Source organism: Globicephala melas, chromosome 11 (genome assembly GCF_963455315.2).
Source record: "Globicephala melas chromosome 11, mGloMel1.2, whole genome shotgun sequence".
Classification (NCBI taxonomy): Eukaryota; Metazoa; Chordata; class Mammalia; order Artiodactyla; family Delphinidae; genus Globicephala; species Globicephala melas.
In genome coordinates, this window is record NC_083324.2 from 59,195,195 (window position 1) to 59,218,825 (window position 23,631).

Sequence of the window (23,631 nt, forward strand, 5' to 3'; positions counted from 1 at the left end):
ATACAAGAACATCAGCACTAAGACATAAATCACTGTGGAAGAACACTGGAGGCTTCCTCTGAAACACTGACTTTGGCAGGGGTCATCCAACAATCAAATATTAAAAAAAAAAAAGAGATCAAATAAGATCCAATAGTAAATAAGCATCATATACACCTGCATGAGCACATAAAACCCAATCTTCCAATTTACTTTTTCACATCTCAATCTTAAATAAAAACAAATAGTCGGGCTTCCCTGGTGGCGCAGTTGTTGAGAGTCCGCCTGCCGATGCAGAGGACACGGGTTCATGTCCTGGTCCAGGAGGATCCCACATGCCGCAGAGCGGCTGGGCCGTGAGCCATGGCCGCTGGGCCTGCACGTCCAGAGCCTGTGCTCCACAGCAGGAGAGGCCACAGCGGTGAGAAGCCCGTGTACCACAAGAAAAAAAAAATAGTCAAGGATCATTAAACATTCAAGGAAAAATTCAACACAAAGGACTATCTAAAACGGATGAACTAAATAAAGGAATGAGAGGTAAAGACAACTAATGGAGCAGAAGACAACTAATAATCTTTAAAAGAAAGAAGAAAATATATTCATGAAGCAAAAACAGAAACCTATAAAAAGGAGAACCAGAAAGGACTATTAGAAACTAAAGACAGGATGACGGCAGACAGCAGAAACAACAACTACAATCCTGCAGCCTGTGGAAAAGAAACCACATTCACAGAAAGATAGAAAAGACGAAAAGGCAGAGGGCTATGTACCAAATGAAGGAACAAGATAAAACCCCAGAAAAACAACTAAATGAAGTGGAGATAGGCAACCTTCCAGAAAAAGAATTCTGAATAATGATAGTGAAGATGATCGAGGACCTCGGAAAAAGAATGGAGGCAAAGATCGAGAAGATGCAAGAAATGTTTAACAGAGACCTAGAAGAATTAAAGAACAAACACACAGAGATGAACAATACAATAACTGAAATGAAAACTACACTAGAAGGAATCAATAGCAGAATAACTGAGGCAGAAGAACAGATAAGTGACCTGGAAGACAGAATGGTGGAATTCACTACTGCAGAACAGAATAAAGAAAAAAGAATGAAAAGAAATGAAGACAGCCTAAAAGACCTCTGGGACAACATTAAATGCAACTAAATTCGCATTACAGGGGTCCCAGAAGAAGAGAGAGAGAAAGAACCAGAGAAAATACTTGAAGAGATTATAGTCCAAAACTTCCCTAACATGGGGAAGGAAATAGCCACCCAAGTCCAGGAAGCGCAGAGAGTCCCATACAGGATAAACCCAAGGAGAAACACGCCGAGACACATAGTAATCAAGTTGACAAAAATTAAAGACAAAGAAAAATTATTGAAAGCAACAAGGGAAAAATGACAAATAACATACAAGGGAACTTCCATAAGGTTAACAGCTGATTTCTCAGCAGAAACTCTACAAGCCAGAAGGGAGTGGCATGATATATTTAAAGTGATGAAAGGGAAAAACCTACAACTAAGATTACTCTACCCAGCAAGGATCTCATTCAGATTCCATGGAGAAATCAAAAGCTTTACAGACAAGCAAAAGCTAAGAGAATTCAGGACCACCAAACCAGCTCTACAACAAATGTTAAAGAAACTTTTCTAACTGGGAAACACAAGAGAAGAAAAGGACCTATAAAAAACAAACCCAAAACAATTAAGAAAATGGTAACAGGGACATACATATCGATAATTACCTTAAACGTGAATGGATTAAATGCTCCAACCAAAAGACACAGGCTCACTGAATGGATACAAAAACAAGACCCATATATAAGCTGTCTATGTAAGACCCACTTCAGACCTAGGGACACATACAGACTGAAAGTGAGGGGATGGAAAAAGATATTCCATGCAAATGGAAATCAAAAGAAAGCTGGAGTAGCAATACTCATATCAGATAAAATAGTCTTTAAAATAAAGAATGTTATAAGAGACAAGGAAGGACACTACATAATGATCAAGGGATCAATCTAAGAAGCAGATATAACAATTATAAATATCTATGCACCCAACATAGGAGCACCTAAATACATAAGGCAACTGCTAACAGCTATAAAAGAGAAAATCGACAGTAACACAATAATAGTGGGGGACTTTAAAACCTCACTTACACCAATGGACAGATCATCCAAAATGAAAATAAATAAGGAAACAGAAGCTTTAAATGACACAATAGACCAAAAACATTTAATTGATATTTATAGGACATTTCATCCAAAAACAGCAGATTACACTTTTTTCTCAAGTGCTCACGGAACATTCTCCAGGATACATCACATCTTGGGTCACAAATCAAGCCTCAGTAAATTTAAGAAAATTAAAATCATATCAAGCATCTTTTCTGACCACAACGCTATGAGATTAAAAATGAATTACAGGCAAAAAAACGTAAAAAACACAAACACGTGGAGGCTAAACAATACGTTACTAAATAACCAAGAGAACACTGAAGAAATCAAAGAAGAAATCAAAAAATACCTAGAGACAAACGACAATGAAAACACGATGATCCAAAACCTATGGGATGCAGCAAAAGCAGTTCTAAGAGGGACATTTACAGCTATACAAGCCTACCTCAAGAAACAAGAAAAATCCAAATAAACAATCTAACCTTACACCTAAAGAAACTACACAAAGGAGGACAAACAAAACCCATAATTAGCAGAAGGAAAGAAATCATAAAGATCAGAGCAGAAATAAATGAAATAGAAACAAAGAAAACAATGGCAAAGATCAATAAAACTAAATGCTGGTTCTTTCAGAAGATAAACAAAATTGATAAACCATTAGCCAGACTCATCAAGAAAAAGAGGGAGAAGACTCAAATCAATAAAATTCAAAATGAAAAAGGAGAAGTTACAACAGACACCACAGAAATACAAAGCAACCTCAGAGACTACTACAAGCAATGCTATGCCAATAAAATGGACAACCTGGAAGAAATGGACAAATACTTAGAAAGGTATAACCTTCCAAGACTGAACCAGGAGGAAATACAAAATATGAACAGACCAATCACAAGTAATGAAATTGAAACTGTGATTAAAAATCTTCCAACAAACAAAAGTCCAGGACCAGATGGCTTCACAGGTGAATTCTATCAAACATTTAGAGAAGAGCTAACAACACCCAGCCTTCTCAAACTCTTCCAAAAAATTGCAGAGGAAGGAACACTCCCAAACTCATTCTATGAGGCCACCATCACCCTGATACCAAAACCAGACAAAGATACTACAAAAAAAGAAAATTACAGACCAATATCACTGATGAATATAGATACAAAACTCCTCAACAAAATACTAGCAAACACAATCCAACAACACATTAAAAGGATCATACACTAAAGTCAAGTGGGATTTATCCCAGGGATGCAAGGATTCTTTAATATACACAAATCAATCAATGTGATACACCATATTAACACACTGAAGAATAAAAACCATATGATCATCTCAATAGATGCAGAAAAAGCTTTCAACAAAATTCAACACCCATTTATGATAAAAACTCTCCAGAAAGTAGGCACAGAGGGAACCTACCTCAATAAAATAAAGGCCATATATGACAAACCCACAGCAAACATCACTCTCAATAGTGAAAAACTGAAAGCATTTCCTCTAAGATCAGGAACAACACAAGGATGTCCACTGTCACCACTATTACTCAAGATAGTTTTGGAAGTCCTAGCCATGAGAATCAGAGAAGAAAAAGAAATAAAAGGACTACAAATTGGAAAAGAATAAGTAAAACTGTCACTGTTTGCAGATGACATGATACTATACACAGAGAATCCTAAAGATGCCACCAGAAACTACTAGAGCTAATCAATGAATCTGGTAAAGTAGCAGGATACAAAATTAATGCACAGAAATCTCTGGCCTTCCTATACACTAATGATCAAAAATTTGAAAGAGAAATTAAGGAAACACTCCCATTTACCATTGTAACAAAAAGAATAAAATACCTAGGAATAAACCTACCTAGGGAGACAAAAGACCTGTATGCAGAAAACTATAAGACACAGATGAAAGAAATTAAAGATGATACCAACAGAGAGATATACCATGTCCTTGGATTGGAAGAATCAATACTGTGAAAATGACTATACTACCCAAAGCAATCTACAGATTCAATGCAATCCTATCAAATTACCAATGGCATTTTTCACAGAACTAGAACAAAAAACTTGACAATTTGTATGGAAACAAAAAAGACCCCAAATAGCCAAAGCAGTCTTGAGGGAAGAAAACAGAGCTGGAGGAATCAGACTCCCTGACTTCAGACTATACTACAAAGCTACAGTAATCAAGACAATATGGTACTGGCACAAAAGCAGAAACATAGATCAATGGAACAAGACAGAAAGCCCAGAGATAAACCCACGTACCTATGGTCAACTAATCTATGACAAAGGAGGCAAGGATATACAATGGAGAAAGACAGTCTCTTCAATAAGTGGTGCTGGGAAAACTGGACAGCTACATGTAAAGGAATGAAATTGGAACACTCCCTAACACTGTACACAAAAATAAACTCAAAATGGATTAGAGACCTAAATGTAAGATCGGACACTATAAAACTCTTAGACGAAAACATAGGAAGAACAGTCTTTGACATAAATCACAGCAAGATCTTTTTTGATCCACCTCCTAGAGTAATGTAAAGAAAAACAAAAATAAACAAATGGGAACTAATGAAACTTCAAAGCTTTTGCACAGCAAAGGAATACATCAACAAGACGAAAAGACAACCCTCAGAATGGGAGAAAATATTTGCAAACAAATCAACAGACAAAGGATTAATCTCCAAAATATATAAACAGCTCATGCAGTTCAATATTAGAAAAACAAACAACCCAATACAAAAATAGGCAGAAGACCTAAATAGACATTTCTCCAAAGAAGACATACAGATGGCGAATAGGTACATGAAAGGCTGCTCAACATCATTAATTATTAGAGAAATGCAAATCAAAACTACAATGAGGTATCACCTCACAGCAGTCAGAATGCGCATCATCAGAAAATCTACAAACAACAAATGCTGGAGAGGGTGTGGAGAAAAGGGAACCCTCTTGCTCTGTTGGTCGGAATGTAAACTGACACAGCCACTATGGAAAACAGTATGGAGGTTCCTTAAAAAACTAAAAATAGAACTACCATACCACACAGCAATCCCACTACTGGGCATATACCCAGAGAAAACCATAATTCAAAAAGACACATATATCCCAATGTTCACTGCAGCACTATTTACAATAGCCAGGTCATGGAAGCCACATAAATGCCCATCGACAGACGAATGGATAACAATAATGTGGTACATATATGCAATGGAATGTTACTCAGCCATAAAAAGAAACGAAATTGGGTCATTTGTTGAGACATGGATCAATCTAGAGACTGTCATACAGAGTGAAGTAAGTCAGAAAGAGAAAAAGAAATATCGTATATTAACGCATATATGTGGAACCTAGAAAAATGGTACAGATGAACAGGTTTGCAGGGTAGAAATTGAGACACAGATGTACAGAAAAACGTATGGACACCAAGGGGGAAAAGCGGCGGGGGGTGGGGGGCAGGTGGCGGTGGTAGTGTGATGAATTGGGCGATTGGGATTGACATGTATACACTGATGTTTATAAAATTGATGACTAGTAAGAACCTGCTTGAAAAGCAGTAAAAAAAATAAATTAAAGACAAGACATCAAAAAAAAACACAATAAATGTTGGCAAGCATGCAGAGAAAAGAGAACCCTTGTACACTGCTGATGGGAATGCAAATTGGTGCAGCTGCTGTGGAAAACAGTATGGAGGTTTCTGAAAAAACTAAAAATAGAACTACCGTGACCGGGCAGTTCCACCCCTGGGTATATATCTGAAAAAAACAAAAACACTCATTCAAAATGATACATGCACCCCAATGTTCATAGCAACATTATTTAGAATTGCCAAGATATGGAAGCAATCTAAGTGTCCATCAACACATGAATGGATACACACAATGGAATACTACTCAGCCATGAAAAAGAATTAAATTTTGCCATCTGCAGCAACATGCATGAACTTGGAGGACATTATGCTAAGTGAAATAAGTCAGAGGAAGACAAATACTGTTATGATATCACTTATACATGGTTACCAGCAACGGGGCGGGGGGGATGTGAGGGACAATATAGGAGTGGGGGAGCGGGAGACATAAATTATTGAGTATAAGATAGGCTCAAGGATGTATTGTACAATACAAGGAATTCAACCAATATTTTGTAATAACTGTAAATGGAAAGTAACCTTTAAAAATTGTATAAAGAAATAAATATATAAAATTAAAGACAGGAGAGCAGGGGGAAAAAAAGATTTATAAAACAGCTGAAGAACTTTCCTAGAAAATAAAAAGATTAACTGGATGTTAAAACAAAAAGGAAAATAAGACGAGAAATTCAGGAGGTCCAAACTCTAACAAACAAGAAATTATAAAGAAAGAGCAATGAAAAACAAAAGGGAAGAAATGATCAAATCCATAACAAAAACAAATGTTCTAAACAGAAGAACCCAAGTATTCAGATTAAAGGGCCCATGAAGTTGCCATCCAAGAACGAAAAACAATTCAGACATCGTCATGAAATTTCACAAACCTGAGTGGGAGGTGGCAGGGCCAAACTACAGAAAGTGAGACACAGTTCAAATGGAAACAAAAAGAAAGCTAGGGTAGCAATACTTATATCAGACAAAATAGACTTTAAAACAAAGTCTGTAACAAGAGACAAAGAAGAACATTACATAATGATCAAGGGATCAATCCCGTAAGATATAACAACTGTAAATACATATATACCCCACATGGGAGCACCTAAATACAAAAATGCAAGTATTAATAAACATAAAGAGACAGTAACAGAATAATAGTAGGGGACTTTAACACTCACTTACATTAAGGGACAGATCATCCAGACAGAAACTCATTAAGGAAACATTGGTGTTCAATGACACATAAGAACAGATGAACTTAACAGATATACAGAGAGCAATCCATCCAAAAGCAGCAGAATACATTCTTTTCAAGTGCACATAAAACATTCCCTAGGACAGATCACATGCTAGGTGACAAAATAGTTCCAAAAAATTTAAGAAGACTGAACTCATATCAAGCATCTTCTCCAACCACAATACTATGAGACTAGAAATCAAGTATAAGAAAAAAAGTACCAAAAACCCCAAATACATGGAGTCTAAACAACATGCTACTAAACAACCAATGGGTCCCTGAAGAAATCAAAGAGAAAGTCAAATAACATGGAGACAAGTGAAAGGGAAACACAACAATCCAAAATCTATGGGATACAGCAAAAGCAGCTCTAAGATGGAAGTTTATAGTGATATAAATCTACCTCAAAAAACTAGAAAAATCTCAAAACAATTTAACCTTACACCTAAAGGAAGTAGAAAAAGAAAAACAAACAAAATTCAATTAGTAGAAAGAAAGAAATAATAAAAATCAGAGCAAAAATAAATGAAACAGAGACTAACTAAAAAATTAGAAAAGATCAATGAAACTAAGAACCGATTCTTTGAAAATATAAACAAAATTGACAAACCTCTAGCCAGACTCGTCAAGATAGAGAGGACCCAAATAAAATATTAAACGAAAGAGGAAAAGTTACAACGTCACAGAAATACAAAGGATCATAAGTGATTACTACAAACAATTATACACCAATAAAATGGACAATGTAGAAAAAATGGATAAATTTCTAGAAATGCACAATCTCCCAAGACTGAATCAGGAAAAAATAGAAAATGTGAACAGACCAATTATCAGTATTAAAATTGAATCAGTGGGGCTTCCCTGGTGGCGCAGTGGTTGCCTGCTGATGCAGGGGACACGGGTTCGTGCCCCGGTCCGGGAAGGTCCCACATGCCGCGGAGCGTCTGGGCCCATGAGCCATGGCCTCTGAGCCTGCGCGTCCGGAGGCTGTGCTCCACAACGGGACAGGCCACAACTATGAGAGGCCTGCGTACCGCAAAAAAAAAAAAAAAAAAATTGAATCAGTAATCAAAAATCTCCCAGCAAACAAATGTCCAGGACCTGATGGCAACACAGGTGAACTCTACCAAAGATTTAAAGAAGACCTAAAACCTATCCTTCTCAAACTACTCCAAATAACCAAAGAAGAAGGAATATTTCTCAACTCATTCAATGAGGCCAGCATTACCATGATAGCAAAACAAGACAAAGACACCACAAATAAAAAAAAATCACAGATACAAATATCCTCAACAAAATATTAGCAAAACAAATTCAACAATACAGTAAAAGGAGTATACACTATGATCAAATGGGATTTACCCCAGACATGCAAGGATGCTTCAGCATCTGCAAATCAATTAATGTGATGTACAACTAACAAAGAATAACAATCATATGATCATCTCAGTAGATGCTGAAAAAGCTTTTGACAAAATTCAACAATGATTTATGATAAAAACGCTCAACAAAGATGGTATAGAAGGAATATACCTCAACATAATAAAGGTCCGGTATGACAAACCTACAGCCAACATCATCTTCAACAGTGAAAAGCTGAAAGCATTTCCTTTAAGATCAGAACAAGACAAGAGCATCCACTCTCACCACTTTTATTGTACATAGTATTGGAAGTCCTAGCCACAGCAATCAGACAAAAAAAAGAAATAAACGGAATTCAAATTGTAAAGGAAGAAGTAAAACTGTCACTGTTGACAGATGACATGATACATATACAGAAAATCCTAAAGATGCCACTGAAAAACTGTTAGAACTAATAAATGAACCCAGTAAAGTTGTGGAATACAAGATTAATATACAGAGATCTATTGCATTTCTATACACTAACAATGAACTATTAGAAATTAAGAAAACAATCTCACTTACAATTGCATCCATAAGAATAAAATACCTAAGAGAGTAAATCTAACCAAGAAGGTAAAAGACCTGTACTCAGAAAACTATAAGACACTGATAAAAGAAAGTAAAGATGACACAAACAAATGGAATGATAAAGCATGCTGATGGACTGGAAGAATTAATATTTAATTCTTAATATTAATATAATATTAAAATGACCATACTACCTAAGGCAATTTACAGAGTCAAAGCAATCTCTATCAAAATACCAATGGCATTTTTCACAGCACTAAAACAAGTAATTCTAAAGTTTGTATTGAAACACAAAAGATCCCAAATAGCCAAAGCAATCTTAAAAAAGTAAAACAAAACTGGAGGTATCGTGCTCCCTGATTTCAAGCTATATTACAAAGCTACAGTAATCAAAACAGTATGGTACCGGCACAAAAGCAGATACATAGATCAATGGGACAGAATAGAGCGTCCAGAAATAAACCCACACTTATGTGGTCAATTAATCTAAAACAAAGGTTTCAAAAATATACAATGCAGAAAAGATAGCCTCTTCAATAAGTGGTGCTGAGAAAACTGGACAGGTACATGCAAAAGAATCAAACTGGACTTCTTTCTCACACCATGCACAAAAATAAACTCAAAATGGAATAAGACTTAAATGTAAGACCTGAAACCATAAAACTCCAGGAAGGAAACATAGGCAGTACATTCTTTGACACTGGTCTTAGCAATAGTTTTTAGAATATGTCTCCTCAAGCAAGGGAAACAAAAGCAAAAATAAACAAATGTGACATCAAACTTAAAAGCTTTTGCACACCAAAGGAAACTACCAAGAAAACAAAAAGGTAACTTACTGAATGGGAGAAGATATTTTAACAATATAGCTGATAAAGTTAATATCCAAAATATACAAAGAATTCACACAATTCAACATCACAAAGACAAACAAACAACCAGATTAAAAAATGAAAAGACAAGCTGAAAAGACATGCTTCCAAAGAAGACATACGGATGGCCAATGGGCACATGAAAAGATGCTCAACACCACTACTCATCAGGGAAATGCATATCAAAACCACAGGAGATATCACCTCATACTTGTCAAAATGGCTACCATTAAAAAGACAAGTAACAAGTGTTGGTGAGGATGTGCAGAAAAGGGAGTCCTTGTGCACTCTTGATGGGATTATAAGTTGGTGCACCCACTATGGAAAACAGTATGGAGATTCCTCAATAAATTAAAAATGGAACTTCCATCATCTAGCAATTTAACTTCTGGGTAGTCACCTGAAGAAAGCAAAAACACTAATTTGAAAAGATACATGCATTCCAATGTTTATTGCAGCATTATTTACCTTAATCTAGATATGGAAGCAACCTAAGTATACATTGAGAGAGGAATGAATGAAGAAGATACGGTGTGTTTGTATATATATACACAATGGAATATTACTCAGCCACTGCCATTTGCAACAACACAGATGGATCTAGAGGGTATTATGCTAAGTGAAGTAAGTCAAACAGAGAAAAACAAATATGGTGTGATCTTATTTACATGTGCAATCTAAAAAAACAAAACTAAGAAAGAAAATAAAATGAAAACAGACTCATAGATACAGAGAACAAACATCTGTTTGCCAAAAGGCAGGGGGCAGGAGGTGGGTGAAACAGGTAAAGGGAATTAAGAGATAACAAATAACTCATGGGGATGTGATTAAGGAATATAGTCAATAATGTTGTAGTAACTTTCTATGGGCACAGATGGTTACTAGCATTGTGGTGATCATTTCGTAATATATGCAAATGCCAAATCATTATGTAGGACTCCTGAAACTAACCTAATATTGTACGTAAACTATATTACAATTAAAAAGAAAAAAAAGAACACCTTGAATCAGTAACTTAAACTTCCACCTTAAGAAACTAGATGGGAAGAGCAAACTAAACCCTAAGCAAGCAGAAGGAAGGAAATAATAAAAATTTTTAATTGATAATAATAAAGAGTAATTAAAGAAATAAGGAATAGAAAAATAGAGGAAAAAAACAAAACCAAAAGTTATTTGAAAAAATCAACAAAACTGACAAATGTGTACTTAAATGATCAAAAGAAAAATAGATTTAAATGGGTAAAATCAAGAATGAAAGAGAGGATATCATAACCAATCTTTAGAAATGGAAAGGATTATAAGGGAACACTATGAACAACTGTATGCATCAATTAGATAACAGATGAAATGGACAAATTTCTAGAAAACAGAATTACCACAACTGTCTAAAGAATTAGAAAGTTTGAATAGATCTACAACAAGTAGAGAATGAATTAGCAATTTTAAAACACCCCACAAAGAGAAGCCTATATCTAGACAGATCACTGGTAAAGTCTAGCAAGTGTTTTTAAAAAATTAACACCAATCTTTCACAACTTCTTCCCAAAAATAGAAGAGGAAGAGACACTTCTCAATTCACTATATGAGACCCATGTTACCGATACCAAAACCAGACAAAGACATCATAGGAAAACTACAGACTAATATCCCTTATCAATAAACACAATCCTCCACAAAAGACTAGCAAATCAAATGCAGCAACATATTAAAAGTATCATACAATACAGCCAAGGGGGATTTATCCCAGGAATATCCCAACAAGGTTGGTTTAACATCCAAAACTCAATTAATGTAACACACCATATTAATAAAATAAGGGATAAAGCTCTATGATCTTTCCAAAAGGTGCAGAAAAAGCACAAAATCCAACACCCTTTCATGATGAAAATGCTCAACTAAAATTAGAAAGAGATTTCCTCAATCTGGTAAAGGGCATCTACAAAACCTCACAGCTAACATCATATGTCTTGGTAAAAGACTGAATGCTTTCCCCCTAAAATCAGGAAAAAGACAAGCATGTCCACTATTGCCACTTCTATCCAACACTGTACTGGAGATCCTAGCCTGGGAAAATAGGCAAAAATAAATTAAAAGCCTCCAGATTGAAAAGTAAGGATTATTTCTTTATAAGAGACATAATCTCCTAAGGAATCCACTAAAAACTATTAGAATAAATGATTTTGTAAGGGTGCAGCATACCAGACATATACAAAAATCAACTGGATTTCTATACACTAGCAATGAACATTTTAAAAATGAAATAAAGAAAACAACTCCACTTACAATGACATTAAAGAATAAAATACTTAGGTATAAATTTAACAAAAGTACACAATTTTGTTGAAAAAAATTAAAGATCTGAAGAAACAGAAAAAATTTCCATGTTCATGGATCTGAAGACTTAATATTAAAACAGCAATACTCCCCAAATTGATCCACATAGTCTTCATAATCCTAAACCTGAACCTCAGCTGGTTTATTGGTAGAAACTGACAAGTTGATCCTAAAACTCATAAAATGCAAGGAACCCAGAAGAGCCAAAATAATCTTGAAAAAGAAGAACAAAGTGAGAAGATTCACACTTCTCTATTTCAAATCTTATTACAAAACTACAGGAATCAATATTCAAGAGCACACAGTACCAACACAGGAGAGACACACAGCTCTAACTAACAAAATTGAGTCCATTTATGGTCAAATGACTTTTGACAAGAGTGAAAAAATAATTCAAAGAGAAAAGAATAGCCATTCAACAAATGATGCTGGGACAACTCGATATCCACATGCAAAAGAATGAAGTTGGGCCCCTACTTCACACCATCCACAGAAATTAACTCAAAATATAAATAGACCTAAACAGAGCTAAATGTAAGGACCAAAACTATAAAACTCTTAGAGAAAAACCATAGGAGTAAATCTTCACGACCTTCCATTAGGCAAATCCCTTTTAGATCCAACAACAAAAACACAAGTAACAAAAGATAAAAACAGGGACTTCCCTGGTGGCGCAGTGGTTAAGAATCCACCTGCCAATGCAGGGGACATGGGTTAGAGTCCTGGTCCAGGAAGATCCCACATGCCACAGGGCAACTAAGCCGTGAGCCACAACTACTGAACCTGCACTCTAGAGCCTGCAAGCCACAGTTACTGAAGCCTGCACGCCACAACTACTGAAGCCCTCGTGCCTCAAGCCCGAGCTCCACAATGAGAAGCCTGCGCGCTGCAACAAATAGCCCCCACTCGCCGCAACTAGAGAGAGCCTGTGTGCAGCAGCAAAGACCCAACACAGCCAAAAATATAAATAAATAAATAAATAAAATGTTTTCTAAAAAATGATCTTACCAAGAAAATGAAATGACAATCCTCAGAATGGGAGGAAAAAAAATCTGTAAATCACATATCTTATAGTAGACTTGTATCCAGAATATGGAAAGAATATGTAACACTCAACAATAAAAAGATAACTCAGATAAAAAATAGACAAAGGATATGAATACATATTTCTCCAAAGAAAATATACAAATAATCAAATAGCACATGAAAAGATATTCAATGCCTTCAGTCACTAGGGAAATGAAAATCAAAACCACAATGAAGTATCACTTCACACCCACCAGGATGACTGTATTTAAAAAAAAAAAAAAAAAGACAGCAACAATTGCTGGAGAATGTGAAGCAACTAGAACCCTCACACACTAGTGAGACGTACAATGGTACAGGTACTCTGGAAAACAGTTTAGCAGTTCCTCGAAAGTTTAAATACAGAATTACCCTATAACCTAGCAATCCCACTCCCAGGTATTATATATATCTGAAACAAATAAAAAGATATCCACACAAAAATGTATATGCAAATATTCACTGCAGCATTATTCATAATAGCTAAAATGTAGAAATAACCCAATGTCCATCAACTATTGAATAGAGAAATGAATATAAAATGAAGTACTGATACATGCCACATATACAACATAGATGAAGCTTGAAAATATTATGCTAAGTGAAAGAAGCCAGTAACAAAAGATCGCAAGTTATATGAAATGTCCACTTATATGAAATGTCCAAAATAGGCAAATTCACAGAGACAGAAAGCAGATTAGCTGTTGCCAAGGGATGACAGAGTGAGAAATCGAGAGGGACGACTACTGGGCACAGGTTTCTTTTTTAGGGTAACAAAAATGTTCTAAAATCTAAGTGATGGTTGCACAACTCTATGACTATACTAAAAACCAACAAATTGTACGTTTTAAAAGAGTGAAGGTCAAGGTATGTAAATTCTATCTCAATAAGGCGATCATAAAAGATTATACTTGTGATCTCACTTATATGTGGAATCTAAAAAAGTCCAACTCACAGAGTAGAACAGTGGTTGCCAGGGGCTGGGCAGCAGCGCAGACAAGGAGATGCTGGTCACAGGGCACAAACGTCCAGTTATAAGAGGAATAAGCTCTAGGGATCTCACGTACAGCTGCTATGAGAGTTGATTCTAAAGGTTCTCACCACAACAACAAAATGGTAATGATGTGAGGTGAAGGATGTGTTAACTAACCTTATTGTGGTAAACATTTCACAACATATACGTGTATCATCACACTGTGCACCTTAAAGTGACACAACATTTGTATGTCCATTATATCTCAATAAAGCTGGGGAAAAAAAACATACCATGTAATACTATTTACATAAAGTTCAAAGACAGGCAGAATTACTTATCATATTAAAAGTCAGGATAGTGGTTATCAGGAGGGAGATGGGGTTAGTAAATGGGAGGAGGCACAAGGCAGCACAGGGTGACATCAATGTTCTCTTTCTTAACCTTTGTGATACTTCACAGAGCTGGACAGTTATGATTTGTGCACTTTTCTGTATATGTTATACTTGAATAAAAAAGTTTTTTAAAAAAAGAAAGAAACTATGGTTTTTGCTTAAAATTTACCTGATCTATTGAGACAATCTAGAGTAAAGAATAAATCTTCTCACAAACACTTTTTCTCGACCTAATAAAACCATAATTTCAACAGTGAAAAAAAATTAATTATTTTTAATATGAGAGGACAAATGGACTGTAACTGATATTAGCAATAAAGGACTTCACTAAGGATCAGCATTCTAAGCAAAGTGGAAAACACAGGAGGTTTGGGTGAGACGGCTCTGAGACCAGCGCTTTTCTCTGCCCAGGTAGATGTTACTCAGAAACCTCACAGGGTTCACAGACGTGATACAAACTGTGGAAAGTGCCTTGCTGGCATATGACAGACACTAAATGTCCACCAAAGGTTTACTTACTTCCCTTCACACAATCTCCTTCCCCCAACGAAATAACCCACCCTGGTTCTTGCTGCAGTGGGCACATCTACTTCTCAGCAGGACAATGTCCTTCACCTACTCCAACTTCTACTTTTTTTACTTTATTTGGCCTCAAGACACCCATTCTAACACCCAAATAGAGTCTCAAACCATCCTACCACCATCTGACTGCTCTAAGTTTTCCAAACAGAATTTTTCTCCCTTCCCACTGCAGCACACTCACCTAAAAGACATAAATTCTATTTCTACCCACAATAATTATCCCTGCTAAATATGCACCCAACATTTCTTCTATTTTGTTTAATTACTACATGTAACTCATTCAGATTTGTCTACAAAATTATACCTTAAAACTATTCAGATATTTTACCGACAACTGACTTCTAAAATAAAGTATCATTCCCCAAACCTCATTGTTGGAAATAACTACTACCACTTCTCTGTTTTCTTTAGAACATTATTAGCTTTAAATTTTTGGCCTGGAAGATTCTGGTTAAAGATAAACTTTTATAAATTAAACCTTTTTGTGCTTTCATAAATCACATATTTAATACAGCAACTGAATAAATGTGCAGCTCTGGTACTAAGGAGCCTCTTTGCTTCTAGTTATGGAAGGGAGAGGTTCACTGTTGTGCAAAGCCAATAGTTATTGTTTCAGGTGGGTACTTAGGAAGAAAATGTAAAGAGAACAAACTCCACACATTAACACCAACACTTAAGGGAGGGATGAACGGTGATAACAATCGGGAATGACTTTAAAAATATACTTACAGCCTCAAACTGCAAATGGCTATCCTTTAAGAAACTCTGAATTTTGTCCTTGGGTAAAATACTGAATCGAAATCGAAGGAGATCCATTTCTTGTTGAATGAACCAGCGCCTAAGCTCTTCACTAAAATGAAGACAAGAAAATTATAAGTGAAAAGTCCACTGACTATTTTCAAAGTCCACTGATTATTAAATCCAAGAAATTTCTATGAAACAATATTCAAACATGAGCAAGATGCCAAAAGACTGAAGTTAAAAGCATCAAGTCCTCTATTATGATAAGAGTGTGAATACATATCACATGCCACAATCTTCCTGGGATGAGTAGAATATGGGGGAGAAAGGTGTTATGAACATAAAATTAAAAGAATTAAATACAGAATACTTCGAGCCTAGCTGCATTATTATCAAATAACATAAAACAGTGCACTTCTTTTAATGTAACTGCAAAATAGCCATTTACATCAGAAAATGGGGTATCCCTTCAGTCAATGCCAAATAAACATCAAAAGTTTTTAAAGGTAACTTTATCTCTGAATGGATTATGGTCAAACTATGCAAAGTAAACTTTGCTTACAGCTTTATAGTTTATAATTTCACAAAATTTAATATGCACTAGGATATCTCAATTTTTTAAATCAACATACATTAATTTATAAGACAGATGGGCATTATTATTGTTGTAAAATAATTATGCTGCTTCATGTAAAATATGATTTAATTTTCTTTCCCCAAATGACTTTCACATTGTCAGCAATTCATTTACTGCATAAATTGCATAAACTGCATGCGCTTTCTTACAAAAGAAAAACTCTGGGACTAAAGCTGGTGAATAATTTCTCAGTTATTATCTTGGGATAGTCACCAATTCAAGATTCCCATTTGATAATCCTATTACCAAAAAGAAACAGAAAAGAAACATAATAATAAGTATGTAATTTAGCCAAAATTAATACAGGAAAAAAAAAGTTTAAAAAAAGCAACTAACTCCTTCTCCCTCTGGGTGGCGCTATTGACTTATAAGAAACTAACTACCAAAGGAAAGATCTTAATCTAATGTGCACCAGCCCATAAATGTCAACATCTAAAACCCTGTGCAGATTCAAGTATGTGTTTGATTCATTATTTCTTATAAATACTACCACTTTTTTTCTGGGGAAAAAAAATATCAAAAGTCCTTCCTAATGAAATCCCCTCTAATTTTAAATCCTAAATGAAGAGTCTCTCCCATAAAGTAAAAAGTGTTTTAACAGGCAAAATCTGCAAAAAAAAAAAAAAAAAAAAAATTTTTTTTTTATTTTTTAGTAAACAACTTGTTTCAAACAATTCTCTGCAACAGTGTTCTGCCCATGAGCCACTGGTTTCTGACATTATTCTGGGATTTCCTACAATCAGTACAATGCCTGTCAGCCCTCCTGGACCAGTTTACAACCCAAGATGTCAGACTTGACCATGGAGGACAAAGGTATACTCACGACTGGCAGTAAGCAAGGCGTAAAATAAAGTGAGAAATGTGATCTCTTCTTCGGGGTTCATATTCATCTCCCAAGTTTTCCTTAAAAACAATGGCACGTGAAGAAAATAAATGCATCGGAGCAGTAAAAGGTGTAAAGAAATACTGAGTCAGCATAAGCCAATGGTAAAGCAGGAGTTTCAATAGCACAGATTTCATAATATGCTCCCCAGGGTGAGTACCATTTTACTTAGGTTAGCAATGAGATGAAACAGAACTGAACAACAATACCTCCTGGGTTTGGACCCCACTATTTTCTTCCTCTTTCTAACTCTCCTTCTCATCCAGCCTACACCCAGGCACTTACCTCTTCTACTACTTCTCACATCAACCCTCAACTGCTTTCATTTCAACCATTTGGCAAAACCTAGATTCTAAATAAATCCAAAGATACACTCTGCAGTCCTGTTCCCAAAATGCTGAGAACATCTGGGAAAGATATATACAACTATAGGAATTTGGAACATTAAAAATTCACAGCCTCTAACCTCGACTGGACCTTTACCAACACCAAGGCATCTTTATTCAAGCTCAACGCAGAGCAAACACATCCTGAGCATTTGCAAGGTACCAGGCACTGTTATAAGCATTTTTAATCCATTAGCCCATATAATCCTTTGAAAACCCCTATGAGGTGGGCATCACTATATCCTTATTTTAAAGATGAGGAAACTGAGGCAGAAAGAAGTTATATAATTTTGTCCAGGTCACAAAGCTTGTAAGCAGCAGAGCTGGGATCTGGCCTGTAACCATCTCTTTCCTCACGTCTTAAGAAAGCTGTTTCCATCTTCATTAGGTGGCCAGTGCTCCCCATCACACCACATTCTTCTCTCTCATCACATGACCTCACTTACTTTACAGAAGATAAAGGTCCCCCCTTCAGCCCCAAGCTCCTGCCGCCACATGCTGTACTGCCTTCCCTTCCCTCTCTGTGGACAAATCTCTCTCCTTCCTCCTACATAAAGCTAATCCCTACAGTGAAACCGCATGGCCCATCTGCTCTTGCCTCCTAAGGACCCTGACTTATCAAATGCTCTCTCAAAGTATCTTCAAGCTCCCTCCTCTTTTTTCTCTTCTAGATCTTTCTGCTCAGCTTACAAACATGTTCAAGTAACCACTGTTGTGTGTGTGTGTATCTTCTCTTTTTCCCTCAATTTTTTCTACACTCAGACCTACTTCCCCCGTGTCTTTTCAGCTACACGTTAGAAGAGGATGTATTCCATATCAACCTCTCACCTCTCTCCTCCAAACACCACCACTGTTCCAGCTTCTGCCTCTACCTACAAGGTTCTACCCCGCTGATAAATCCGATGATTCTATACAACTCATCTTATTGGTTCTAAGTGTCTGAAATTGTTCCACCATGAAGACAAGAGGTCTAGATTCAGATCTTGGCTGCATCGTTTTCCATCTTATGAGCTTGGGCAAGGTACTAGCCTATCAATATCAGTTTCCTTGTCTATAAAGAGGGATGATGACAGAACCCACCCTCCTAAGACTGCTGTCTGGATTACATGAGTTAATATATATGATGCACTTAGAACAGACTCTGGGACATGGTTAAGAACAATATGAATGTGTGCTATTGTATCATCACCTGCGTATCATGATCATCAGTACTGAGACTCCAGCTTCCCTGGCTGCCAGGGTGGCTGATCTCCACCCCAAGGCAGCTCCTCCTCAATTGCCCTCCCAGACTCCCCCCATTCCACTCCACCTGAATGTTGTATTCCTCACATCCTGGCCTCCATCCTCTTCTCTTCTCACTCAAATGTTTCCCTGGCTGCCTCACCTACTCCTGATGATGCCAACCTTCCTCCTGAATGTGCACCCCCACCCCAGAGGTCCCCAAGTCCAGATCCATGTGCACACCCTGCTGGCCTCAGACAGCTCCACAAGTACCTCAAAGTCATGTCGAGAACTAAACTCAGCGTCTTCCCTCTAAAAAGACTTGCCTCCCCTCCTGTATATCATCACCATCCAGCCAGCTGTCTCACCAGAAACCCAGGTGTCATTCAGAACTCTTCTCTCCCTTCTCTCTTCAGTCACTAAGATCTTCCGATTCTACCCTCTCACTATTTCTCCAATCAGTCCTCTTACCTCCATTCAATTCACTCTCGTCATCTCCAAGTTCCTAACTAGTTTTCCCCACCAAAGATGACCCTGTCCATCTGCTGTTGGCAGTCATCTTCCCAAAATAAAAACTGTATCACATCCACCAAGATTCGGTTCCAGCACCACCTCGTCTGGGAAGCCCTCCCAAACCTCCCCAACCTGAGCTAATTCTCTGTGCTCCTGGAGTTCGTCACCCTGTAATGCACAAACCACATCTGGCAATGTCTGGAGACATGGACTGGGTGGAAGCCAGAGATGCCAGCGAGCCCCCTAAATGCACCAAGGAATCATCAGACCCCAAATGTCCACAGTCCCCAGGTCAAGAAACCCTGCAGCACTGTAGTCTGACTGCATGTCAATCACCCATAGTGGACTGTAGGTTCCTTCAGAAGAGTCTTTTTTAAAGCCCTATGCCTAATACAAGACCTTTCCCACAACTGATACCCATTAAATGAATATACACAAACCAAAGAAACATGTTTTTCCCTCTTTTACTTACTCTGTAGGAAAACTTAAGCTTCCGAAGCTCGGCCTCTAGCTTACTCTGGTACTGCTCACTTCCTTTCACGTAGCTCACACCAAGATTCTCGACTGCTTTTAGCACTAGAAAAAATTTTAAAAACAGAAGAAATGAATAAAACATATAAATGCAAGATAATTTTATAAAACTAAATCCAAGACAAATAAAATCTATGGCTACCAATCCCATAATTACTTGTTTATAAAAGATGACAATATTTAAGCTTTATTTTCTGCAAGTACATTATATAAGTTATATATGTTTATCAGAGGATAATCTCCACCATGTACAGAAAATACCCACATCCCACAGCATAATCTCACACTAGGGATTCTCAGCCAGAAGGGAGAGAGGGATGGGAAGCAGATCACTGATGGACTGAGCACCACTGCTCAGTGGTGCAGAAGGATCCCCTCAGAGGGATGCAGAAGTGTGTCTGCATGTACAGCCCTCGTGTGGAGCTGTCTGTGAGGCAGTCGGCTTCCCTGACTCAGCACAGACTCATCAGAAGACAGTTCTTCCCTTCCTGATGAAACAGAGAAGGAGAAGACAGCAGTGAAGAAGCAAACAAGCCACCATGACTAGATGCTACACACTGTCCAAAGGTTCCTGAAGCCTTTGTCAACCCTTCCTCAGATGAATTATTCTGCCATCGGTATGAAAAGAGACATTTTTTAATTCAAGAACGAAAAACTTCTAAAATGAATCCTGAACATAAACTCATGTCCCCCAGGTACCTCCATATTATGGTGTCCCGAACCAAACTCATTCTCTGCCCCTCAATTCCACTCCTCTTCCTGCCACCCCACCTCCATCCGCAGAATTTCTATCCACCAGATCATCCACACTGGAACTTCAGCCACCCCCACCTGTTCCACCACTCCTCATAGCTAAGAGTCACCAAATCCTGTCAATTACACCTCCTAGTATCCCTTCAATCTCTCCCTTCCTGTCACTGCCTTACCATCTCACCTCCTAAGTGCCAAACCCAAGGGACGCTTTTCAATCATCACCTTAATCTCAATGAGGCATATGGAACTGCTAAGCTTCCCAGAACCCATTCTCCCTTGCCTTCACCTTCATTCAACAAACAGGTAATACAGATACTCTGTATTAGCAGTTCTCACCCTGCTCCTCTAAGAATGATTAACAGTATCTCACCTCTACTTCTGATCTTCCCACCAGGATATCGTGGAACATAAACTCTACACATAGTGCTGTTATTTGTTTCAGTTTACACATAACTTATTTTTTTCTTCCACCAACACACAGAAGTAGGTCCCCAGTAAAACTGCTACATCCTTCTTACACCCCAATATTACACCATATCTTGGCACAAAAATGCCCTTGCTTACCCATACTTCTCCATCTACCCTGAACTTGTCACTGTTCCCTCCAATATGACACTCTGTCTCATGCCTCCAAGCCTTTGTACAGGCCATTATCCCAGCTTGCAAAAACCCTTCACTTCTTCTCTGTTGAGAAATTGCTACTCATTCTTCAAGGTCCAGATCACATTTCAACTTCTCTTAAGAAGTTTTACTTAATCAGACTAGGACAATCACTCCCATCTCTATGTTTCAGTAGCCCTATTAGTTACCTCTACTAGAGCACTTAAAATACTAAACTACAATTATTATTTTGGACATCTCTCTCCATGTATTAGAATACAGCTTCAACGAAAGTGAGAATTACATTATTCAGCTCAAAATCCCTACCACCTAGAATAAAGTGGCACTCAATAAACAGGCACTGTACAAGGAATAAATGAATGAATGGCAAAATCTCAACAGAAAACCCTCAGTAAATATTTGTTGAAGGAAATAAATTACTCTAATTCATTTCCACAAAGTATAAGTGAGGGTCTCAAGAATATATAAATTCTAATTCAAATCACTCACATTTAACTCTATCGATAGCCAAGTTTTCAAATTCTATCAAAGATATGTTTCCAGAAGGCGGCTGCAAGTAAAACTGAAGGCTATGTGGGTAGCAAGCATTCCTCTGGTCATCTGCCAACCTCAGTTTCCTCCGATTTCCTCCAAGAAACTGCATCTTGTTACCTTGGAAGGAAGCACATAAAATGGTTGAAATGATGGAAAATGGAGTTTTAAAAAAATAACTCCACATGTAAAGGGAAAAAAAATTGAGGTTGAAGAGCACGCACGAAGTGTTAACAGTAGTGTCCCTGAGTGATGTCTTCTGTATCTTCCAGACTTTCGACGATACACCTGTAACAATTGTGGGGAGAGGTGTGCGCTGGAAGAGACGCAGGCAGTGGTCCTAGCCTCCTGCAACATCAACGGCAGGTGATGCTGCCTGCTCACTAGAGAGAGGTCTGTGTGCCTCCGCCCTTAGGTCTCTGCCGTTCCAAGAGTCAAGATAAGATTTCACAGGGGCAGCAATCCTGAATTCGGAGGAGAGCGCGGGAGATTCCGACTAGGTAAGAGACTCCATGGGCAGGGTCCAGTTACTCGCTTCCTCCCTTACATCCCCGGGAAACAGACAACAGTCTTTCAGGTCCCGTCTGTCTTAGATCCTCTCAGGAGCGTCCACAGGTGCCCAGTGACACCCCGCCCCCCACGCAGGGCCGTCTGTCAGCCCCGGCACCGGCGGCTCTGCCCGGACAAGCCACCAATACTCGATACCCACCCTCTGCGCCCGTAGCCCCAAAGCGCTCTCCTCCTTCTCTGGACTCGCAAGCCTCAACACCAGGATTACTGTCCGTCCCAAACCCGCGGAGGCGTCTCCTACCTCCAGCCACACCAGACGTGAAAACACACAAACCCCGGCAAGCGCTTTCCCCGGGTGGCGGGAGAGTTCATACAGGACCGGAAGCGGAAGTGGCTGGACCAGCAAACCCGCCCCAGAGGTCCCGCCCACCTGCGCGGCCCCGCGCTTGCTCAGTGGGGCGCTCTGAGGACCGCGGGATTTGTGTCCACTTTGTAAGCTGCAGTTCCTGTGCATGGAGCCGCGCTGTCTGGGGCGGTGGGCGGAGAGCGGGCCCGGTACTGGCTCCCCGCTAGGGACTCTGGGTAATCTCTGAGGGCCCAGGCCTTAGGCTGCACGGCCCGCGTCTTACAGATGCGGAGGCAGACTCTAGGTCATCTACGTACAATGCCTAGGCCATCTACGTACAATGCCTAGGCCATCTACTTACAATGCCTAGTCGGGTTTTCTCCTAGACTGCAGGCCCTCCCCTGGGGAAAGATTTACGTCCAGTGCACCCCCTACACACACCTGGTACAGGGCGCCCACAGAAGATCTGCAGTGAAGTAGAGCGCATTTATCATGCACACGTGCACCCAGAAATCGCTCGGCGTCTAAAGTAGAGCAAGCCCAGAGGGGCATAGCGGCGAGCACGTGTAGAGCGCTGCAGAGAAGGTGCCCTAGGGCTGCGGACCCGGAGCCACACCCCGGCTCCCGACTGCAGGCCGCAAGGTTTTCAGAGCTGGAAATAAACTTCGCCTGTGGCCTCCAGGAGGCGTGTCTCGCTTACAAAAGTGGCCGCGAGAGGCTCTAGTAAAGATGGGAGGTGAAGAGCCCCCTGAAATGCTCAAGGTTTTAGAGATGAAAACGGCACTGAAATAGCGTTAAT

General features: G+C 38.4%; 1 protein-coding gene across 5 annotated transcripts in view; it reads right to left on the bottom strand.

Moving 5' to 3' along the window:
* The window catches only part of PRIM2 (DNA primase subunit 2), a 278,641-nt gene extending 255,261 nt beyond the window's left edge, over positions 1-23,380 (bottom strand). The window contains exons 1-6 of one of the 5 annotated variants that reach the window (XM_060308386.1): positions 22,788-22,836; positions 22,201-22,264; positions 21,935-22,096; positions 20,013-20,116; positions 17,361-17,440; positions 15,889-16,009 (exon numbers count right to left, since the gene is read on the bottom strand). In XM_060308386.1, the coding sequence (XP_060164369.1) occupies positions 15,889-16,009; positions 17,361-17,440; positions 20,013-20,116; positions 21,935-22,088 (459 nt within the window). In that variant the 5' untranslated portion in view covers positions 22,089-22,096; positions 22,201-22,264; positions 22,788-22,836. Of the gene's footprint in view, positions 1-15,888; positions 16,010-17,360; positions 17,441-20,012; positions 20,117-21,934; positions 22,097-22,200; positions 22,265-22,685; positions 22,882-23,273 lie in introns of those variants that run through there. The other 4 variants (XM_030840966.3, XM_030840968.2, XM_030840967.2 and 1 more) reach the window with 4 other exon arrangements.
* Between the last annotated feature and the right edge of the window lie 251 nt (positions 23,381-23,631).